This window comes from Limulus polyphemus, unplaced genomic scaffold (genome assembly GCF_000517525.1).
Source record: "Limulus polyphemus unplaced genomic scaffold, Limulus_polyphemus-2.1.2 Scaffold1734, whole genome shotgun sequence".
In the NCBI taxonomy this organism is placed as follows: Eukaryota; Metazoa; Arthropoda; class Merostomata; order Xiphosura; family Limulidae; genus Limulus; species Limulus polyphemus.
This window is the reverse complement of record NW_013667344.1, coordinates 215,161-224,664: the sequence shown is the minus strand read 5'-3', so window position 1 is coordinate 224,664 and position 9,504 is coordinate 215,161. Positions and strand designations below refer to the sequence as shown.

The following is a 9,504-nucleotide window of genomic DNA, read 5'->3' as shown; positions in this document are numbered from 1 at the left end:
CAAACAAATAAAAAAACAATCTGTTATTAAAATGTACATTATTCTGATTTTTCAAAAATTTTACTTTTTTTTTTGCACCTGGCGGAAGTTACATAATTAGGAATCGATCAGAATCCTTATCTTTCGATTCCATACTTTATTCTTTATAAGGAATAACTTAGATATATATATATATGTAACTTACGTAAGGTCTTATGTACTTAATCAAATACAGCTGCGGACGTCGTTGCTCATCTGCTGTTAATCATAGTTTGTGACAGTAATAAATGAGTAGCATCCTATTTCTTGACACGTAATTTTTATTTTATTCTCCCCTTCTTTGTTAAGTTATTGGTGTTTGCTTTATACCAGGTTTTCTTTCTAGCAGGCACAAACTTCCCTTCTGGTGCAGTATCTTCATTCGTCTTTCCTAAAATTCTTTCTTTTGTATGAAACTAGAACCTACGGTACTAATATAATCATTATCAACTTAGATACCAAAGCATTTGGTTGAAAACAATAAAACATTAATTTCTTAGTTACACCATTTAGATTTGTTTGAACAAATGTTTGTTTCTTGTTAAGCACAAAGCTACACAATGGGTTACCCGTGCTTTGCCTACCGTGGGTATCGAAACTCGATTTTTAGCATTATAAGCCGTCAGACTTATTGATGAGCCACCGGAGGGCTTTTTAAATGATGAATTAAGAGTTAATTATTAGTAGATGATTAAAACTATTGTAATATACAGAGGATACCAATTTACAAAATATTAATAGTTTATCAGTTCTAGTCACAGCTCTTCTGTTTACCCACAATTAGTATAGCTTTTTTGAATTGCGCGTTTACTTCTACTAGAAATATTGATCATCACTGTAAATTTTTGAACTGAGATTTCTGTAAGATTGAATTTTTTAATGTACATCTGGAAATCAACTCAGGTTTTCCTTACACTGAAAACTGTCTCGGATTGCTTATAATGAGCATTATCGTCAGTGTTATGTATTTACTAGTTTGGTAGTACTAATACTCTTCCCATATTGTTTCTGTTGAAATGCCCTAGAGTTCCAGTCTGGTTATTTTGAATATTGTATGAAATCGTGCTGTACCGAACATTGTCTCAGGATGATAATTTAGTCTTATTACATATCGTTTACGAGATGAAAAAGAATGGTGAAACCTGGTATAGTCTTGGGTTTATCACATATCGCTGAATCTGGTCAGTTTTAAGAAATGTTGTCTCTCATCAGTAAATCAGAACTAAAGTCAAACCAAAAAGAAAAAGAAAAGCAAAGACTAGGTCTTTTGCATTGGTGATCTGCAGATAACTTGTATGGTGTTTCTTATATTATTTACTCACCATAAATAACCAATATTGTTATAAGTATTAGAAAGATAGGAAATATTAATGCTGCCAAATAATTATTCTATACTATTTATGCTACTCTATAACACAGACTTACTATTTGAAATAATGAAAAAAAAATATTATCACTCAAATATTTTACTTTGTTTCATAGTGTTTATACTCAACATTGCTCTAGATTGAGTGTATTGAAAATTTTCTCATATTATGCCAGTCAGTTTTAATTTAAAAATTTTCCAGCTTATTTACAAAAAGACTTTATAAGATTGATTTTATCCAACATTGATCAATTTTGTTTTTATATATTCAAAATTATCTAAGGTTGATTATACTTAACAGAGATCCTGACAGATCATAATGAATACTGTTTCAGGTTTTTCAAAGCTTTACATGTTAAAGTGGTGATCAGTCTTGCCAGTGCCTTTTTTTATAGATTTATTTTTTCAAAATACGTATTTGTTATATATCTTACTGTTATATGCAAATTATCTTATGCAACACTGTTTCCCCTTCTCTCCAGAACAAGAAGTACCCCTTTAAGCTGTCATTTTGTACTAATTAATTGATCAAAAACTGTTTCATAAATCATTGAGTACGGCTTATTGTAATTTCTGTTTTATGCCGGTATTTATAGATGATGATTTAGTTACATACATCATTTCACACTTTGACCTAAAAATCAAGTGTGGAAAAAATCGTGTTTATTTATTAGTTGTGTTATCAACAAAGTAAGTGAAGGCAGTTTACAAGACATCGTATGTAGTGTTTTATGAAGTGTTAAAGAGTAAAGTTTCGGCGCACTTTTCAATTTTACCTTGCTCCAGAGTACTCACTTTGTTAAGGTTTTATTGTCTCCTGGATATTAAATGAAATATAAAATAAGATAGAATGTTCTAATTATTTCATATTTAAATTATTTCTGCGCCTGTTAGCGATATATATATATATATCAGGATTTAAACGAATCAGAGTATATCGTTTTCTTTACTTGACAGACGTATTTGAAAAAGAATCCAAGTTCACAGTTGATCTGTTACTTTATTCTCGTATTTTCAAACTTAGACATGGAAACTGCTACAGGACTAGAGTTACAGGATGAACAAAGTAGGCAACTGTTTGGGGCTGCAAAATAAAAATAATCTTAATGGATGAATTCATTTGCCAAGATCGCTGCGCATTTATAGTATCACTTTTTGTTTATGTTGATGATAAGTTTCCTCTAGTTGAGCATGACTGCTGTAAATATCCAAGGGAATAGTATGGACGCAGTGTTTACTTCTTCCTATAAAGCACAAATAAACATTTTTTTAAAACGTAAAATAAGAAATTTCAAAAAGAAAATCAGGAAACTAGACCACTGTAGCATATGAGCAAGGCACCAGCTAGACAGATAATATTTTAATATTTTTCTTTCAGGAATAACACAGAATAAAAATATTATTTTAACCTTTATTGTTAAGTTTGTAAAGAAGAAATATACATACAAAAGTAACAATTGAAATAGTGGTATGTCAAGACTAGTTAGAAGTGAACTTAAGAAAAACATGAATAATGGAAAGCATCGTCTTTCTGTTGCTCAAGTTTGGAAAAAGAAAATAGGAAAACCAAAAGAACGCTCTTCTTAAAAATCTCAACGACACTAATTAAAAGCCTATTTCTACAACATGCTGTACCAGAAACAACAACTTCTCATGACAAAGACGATTATAAAGAGGACAAGCAGATACAAAACGATAAATACATGTGTATTTGATATTGGTGATCTAGTTAACTGGCCACGAATCGATTCAAGGTGCGAAAGGTGTTGACAAAATAGCTGCGGACATTATTCTTTATCAAAGGTGGTGAAAGAAGGAAGTTCACAACGAGGCACCACATAAGACGACTTATCAATTGAGAAGTATCAAGACCATTGTCAATAATCAGTCAAACGCGATTCAGTGTTGTTTTTTTGTTGCAAGATTTTCAGCACAACTATCTTCACTTTATTGTAGTCAAACTAAATAAAGGACAGGGCTATTTTATCAGCACTTGTTGGCATGCATAAAAAGTCAGTAAGTCGCCTAGAAGCTTTTAGCAGTGTAAAATTATTAGGATCTTAACTGAAAATCAATCAAACCATTTGTTGTAGAAAATCAGTGCCAGATTAAAAACAAGAGACAAAAGCATTGACAATAAGCATTTAAAATATTTACTTCCTTGTTAATAGTTCATGAAACTCAAAATATTGCACGTGATAGAAGTCACGAGAAGCTCTTTATACATGGAAGTTGCTTGAAATGTTTGACCAAATTTGAGGTTGTCATGAAATTATTCCTTAGAAGAATTACCATTCCAGAAATTTCTAAGTACTATCTGAGAGAGAACATCACGAGAAGCTCTTTATACATGGAAGTGGAAGTTGCTTGAAATGTTTGACCAAATTTGAGGTTGTCATGAAATTATTCCTTAGAAGAATTACCATTCCAGAAATTTCTAAGTACTATCTGAGAGAGAACATCCACAATGATTTGATCCGAGAATTACCATTCCAGAAATGTCTAAGTACTATCTGAGAGAGAACATCCACAATGATTTGATCCGAGAATTACCATTCCAGAAATGTCTAAGTACTATCTGAGAGAGAACATCCACGATGATTTGATCCGAGATCATGCATGTGCTGACTGCTACTAGAAATGTTAAGTATACCCGATTTTGTTCAGATGTTCTTCAAATATAAATCATACAGAACAGATGACAACAATCATTTGGTTTGTCATAGCCACTGAGGCATCTGCAATTGAAAATGTTAAGATCGGCGTCAAATACATTTCCTTGTATTTTTACCGCTGAAAGTAGTACCAGTTTAACTGTAGTAAAATTCGAGATGGGGGCTGAACTTTGATTAAGGAGGCAAAATATATAACATTGGGGCTGTGAAAATCATCAATAGAACAATTTCTAGACTGTTTAGAAAATCATTATTTTGATCCTACTAGCTTATGTCTAGAAAAGTAAAAGTTGCTCCGAAAAAGATGAATTATACAGTCAATAGTCTGACCAAGACATGGCTGCTTAAAATAATTCTGTAATCGTGAAAACATCTCAAGCATTAACCAGTTCTCAATAAACCTAAAAATGTTATAAAATTGAAAGAAATAACAGATGATTATTAACTCTTTTATATATACATTTATACTCTTCCGAGATTTCCAATAAATTGATACCAAATCAAATCGATTCAAGACCGGGTATCTAACTGGCATAAAAGAAACGCACGGGCACTAGAGTAGATAAGAACCATATTATCATTATAACATATGCTTGCTTCCAAACTTCATATCAAGGAATTTCTACTATCAAAATATTAGTCAAATGGTGGCAAGAATAAAAAAAAGGCGAATCCAAAATTGAAAAAAAAAATTAGTTTAGTAATATATAACAAAAGAAAACGTGCATATATTTAACATCTTACAAACTACATTTCAATTACACTATAGAAATTCGTGGGTTTAAAAACCCTATTTCAACTCAGTTACGTATGATGATGTTCTTTAGTTTTCGTAGCTCGTGTAAATGGAAGCGTCCCGGTCTACTACTATTCGTTGTTCTTGCCTGTTTTATTTTCTTTTTTTTTCTGTGATGCTGTCTGCACAAATTCCTGTTGCGACTCCAGCGCGTGCTGAGAACAGCTGCTGTGCTGTCTTGCGGTTCGTTTCTTGTGCAGTTGTGGCAAGAAGCGCATGTGGCTCGCGTGCACGTGAGTTTTCTTGTTCATATGGTTTTGAACACCACAGTTCTGTAAATTATTTTCTCTCTAAGTGTGAAGTCCTATCTTCGTGACTTAACATACTTGCTACTAATGACAAAAACGTCAGAGAGTCTTGTCTTGGTAACATGCAAAGCCATAGCCAAACATCTTTCCTCAACTAATATGCATTATAACTGGGTAATTGTGTTGACGTGGTTATCTTCTTTTCTTGGTAGCAAGGCCCTACCGGAGGTCATCAAATTAGGTAAGGTTGCTTTAACTGCATTGCAGAAAAAATTATGTTTGTGTTAAATTTGAATAAGATTCAGTTTTGCTTTATCATGATGTTTTGTGATGACTTAGGACTGTAAGATAAAATAATTATAATAATCCTAGTATTTTTAGTCCAAACAAAAAGCGGTTAGTGAAAGAAGATCGATAAGAGTGAGATATTTGTAACGGGAAAACTGTGAGAAGCGTGTTATATCAGGCCTAACGAATAATAAGAATCTAGATTACATTTCATAAAGCGTATAGTATAGTATAGTGCTTTTTCTTAGAACTGAAATTATTTAACACTCTGTGGTTGGTACGTTATAAATTATTCTATAAAAGATTAACTAGTTTTTAACGTAGAGAAAACTACTCTGCAAATACTTGTATAACAAACGTTTACATTTCTAGCAAAAGAAAAGAGCTTCGACGTTCATATTATTCCATTACAAATACTTTAAACGTATTGTTCTAAATACCTGTCAGAATTGGTTGCCATGCCTTTACAAAGGAATTCATTATTGTACGAAGCTCTCTTATAAGATAATTCACTGCACTAAACAAAGGAAAATTGGAACTTGGAACACTCTAGTTATGACAAGGCAAAAATACCGTTATAAAATAATGTCACTCACTACCAATCCTCCAGCTCCCTTTCTTCCAAGTGATACATCTGAAGATCCTTCATGTGATGTGAAATGCAAATGATTTGTTGTCCAACATATGCCCATAAGTGAACATTTGGTAGAGGTGACTTTACGTTTTTACAGTTCATTACATTTCACTTTATTATGAAGTACGTTTCCACAAACTACAAAAATACCGAATAATCGCTGTTGTATGCTTAAAATCAGAGTGTTGATAAGGTCCTGACATATTTTCGTTCACTCTTCAGGAAGAACTGTTTCCAACCATCTTCAATTTCTAGAGTCACTTGATGGACTGCAGTGTGTTTCCTCAGATCATCCAGTACACACCTGATGGGAATGAAGACCAGTGTGCCACTTCTTTTGGCTAGTCTTATTCAAACAATGTGTCGAACGGTTTAGCAATGGACACGACCATCATCATTCATTCTGCTAAAGTCAGAGTCAATTGTACCAGGATATGGCAGCACAAGTAATGAGCTGCCACTTGCCACTGTGTTGTTTGTCCAGTTTCCAACGCTTAATAGCTCTAACAGTATATTTCTGTGAAAATACACAACGAGTTACCAGCAGAGAACGTTGCCAAACAGTTAAATGACAACAATAACTAAACCTGAAATGATTACCATACAGCTAATCAGCAAATCTATATAAAATAACATCTGGGTACTAACTATCCATGACGGATAGCACGTTCAAAATGCACGTTCTCATTGTATGTGGCGCGTGAAATGTAGTGTCCACTTTACGAAAAGTGCGACGTTTGATGACAAATTTTTCATTTTGAGAAAAGTATACCAAAATAGCTAAGTTAAAATAATGTTTATAAAACTTCAAGTATACATAATAAGTTAAATTTTATTTTCTCAGTTTCAGTTACAATTTCAAAGAATCAGGTGTAAATTAATCTAAACACCAAAAATATATGAACTAAATAGACCTGTCCTTTTAAATGGCAAAGATTTGTGTAATTATCAATAATAGATATTTTAATATCAACCATATATGAACTAGTCTAACTTGTGTCTTTCAATAATCAATTCGAATTTCAACTAATATCAAATATATAAATATGAATGTTTACCTGTTAGTCATACATTGACCATTTAAATTATAGTTTCTAAGATGATTTCAGTTTTCTAAAAATGAGACACTTTATAGTTAACTATTGGGGTCTGGTCTATATGACCCCAAGCGGTTTTATTTTGTTAATAACTAATTTTGATATTTTAAAGTTATAGATATTTTTGCACTACTATATTCACTGCAAGTTTTTGAATAAAGCAGTATAAATTTTAAACACATAACAGTTTTTCTATAAAATAATTTTGGTCAATCCCCAACAAAAGTCACTCTAGTAGTTATAAGCGTTTAGTTTTAAGGGAAAAGTTACGAGCTTCGAATCAGTTACAAAATTCATTATACCGAAACTATTTTACTGCCGGTCACTTTATTTATTTATTGCTTTCCTATTAACACTAGTTCTTAGGTTAGTCTTCCGGTGACACAGCGGTAAGTCTGAGGGCTTATAGCGCTAAAAATCGTGTTTAGATACTCGCGATGAGCATAGCACGTATAGTCCATTGTGTAGCTTTGTGCTTAATAACAAACAAACAAGATCATAAGTTAACGGCGAGTAGACATTCCAGAATAAACACACACCAAGCTCGATTCAAGAGTGTGAACTCAGAATATCATTAAGTTAAATTAAATGTAAAGACTCGTTAGTTATAATTGTCATTGTGGATACAATAAACACTAGAAATTTCTGGTCTGGATGTTTGCAAATAGTTTACAAACAAAAGAGTAGGAGGCCCAGCATGGCCAGGTGTTAGGGCGCTCGACTCGCAATCTGCGGGTCGCGGGTTCGAATCCCCGTCACACCAAACATGCTCGCCCTTTCAGCCATGGGGGCGTTATAATGTGACGGCCAATCCCACTATTCGTTGGTAAAAGATTAACCCAAGAGTTGGCGGTAGGTGGTGATGACTAGCTGCCTTCCCTCTAGTCTTACACTGCTCAATTAGAGACGGTTAGCGCAGATAGCCCTCGTATAGCTTTGCGCGAAATTCAAAAACAAACAAAAGAGTAGGACACGTTTATAAAACGACTCAAAAGTATTTGAACGTGAGGCACGCTGGGTAAACTTTCTTAAGTTTTTTTCACAGAGTTGCTATGACAACGGTATGCGACTATACTGATGATTCAAAAACGAACTGATGAACAATCCATCACTGACTGTCAGAAAGTATTCTGAAATGATGAGCAAGAAATTATCTTAATACTAACGAAACAGGTGTACTTAACAAATCTTAAAAGTTCAGTTGTGTTTAGACTGGTAGATAAGAAAATAGAAAATGTATAAACGACAGATAGTAAAAGATAGTTAGAAAAGATGAGTTTAAAAGCTTGAAAAAGGACAAAAATGATTCAAATTTTCCCCCACTAAAATTTAGAAGCATGATTAAATTTGAATGTTTTCAAAGTTGATATTAATAACACTAAACAAATTGTTTTGGGAAAATACTGGTTATATCTTAATGCTTTGATATAATTAATAAATATTTTTACGAGTAAAGACAACCAGGACTATTTTCTCGAAGTTAATATGTTTAAAGCTCAGTCGCTTCTCAAAAATCTAAATTTGATGTAGTGTATAACTGTAACAAATGATCTGAGTAAATCCTTTCCTCACATGTCACATAATCTACTATACAAAGACGAAAAGGCGTCCATCTGTCACGCCGATATCTCGGCCGTTGCGGTACCGGTCGATAGGCAACTTGTACGAAACGACGGCGCTTTCTGCCGCGACAAGCAAGTTTGTCTATTTAAAATTCTTCCACCCATATGCGCTACTTTGGATATATATATATAATTAGATTTGAGGGTAGGTTGATAGCGATCGTGATGAGTAATAAAATCGAATCGGGTATATCCGCGCCCTATGCTTGGTATTGCTGGCTCACAAATATAATAAGCATTGGCTGAAATTCCCCATTACGTTTGCTTGATTGTCAATGAGACACATTGATGCAACATCACCAAATTTTGTTCATTCGGAACCCTCAGCTACAACTCCATAATAACCCGCATGTTTTACCCGCAGCATATTTTAATTTTTAAAATGCCCAAACTAAAACGCGCTTCTTCAGCTCAACAGGCTAACAAAGCCCAAACCAGAAAGACAGTCGAAAAAGAAGATCCCGAAATTCATAATAAAATTCACTGCCTTTACCATCACAATTAATAATTTGCATACAGTTGACCAAGTAGGAATATGTGTTTGAGAATAAATGTTTTTTCGCATGTTTCAGTTTATAATGATTTATCAAGAAGAATATTTGAACACATCTTAACAATATACAGAAGTCAAAATGCTAACCAAGCAATACTTAAAGGAGATGACCAGATATACATAAAATATATTGTTTTCGTGAAATACTAGAAATAGAATAGTCATTCTTCATACATATATTGTTACTAGATTATAAATAATTTTTAG

At 33.1% G+C, this 9,504-nt stretch overlaps 1 protein-coding gene across 3 annotated transcripts in view; it reads left to right on the top strand.

The window, feature by feature from the left end:
• The first annotated feature begins 5,052 nt into the window (after positions 1–5,052).
• Positions 5,053–9,504, top strand: part of LOC106464752 (glutamate receptor ionotropic, kainate 2-like) — a 143,479-nt gene continuing 139,027 nt past the window's right edge. For all 3 annotated transcript variants that reach the window (XM_022392550.1, XM_022392549.1, XM_022392548.1), the window contains exon 1: positions 5,053–5,344. In XM_022392550.1, coding sequence (XP_022248258.1) covers positions 5,191–5,344 — 154 coding nt within the window. In that variant the 5' untranslated portion in view covers positions 5,053–5,190. The remainder of the gene's footprint in view (positions 5,345–9,504) is intronic.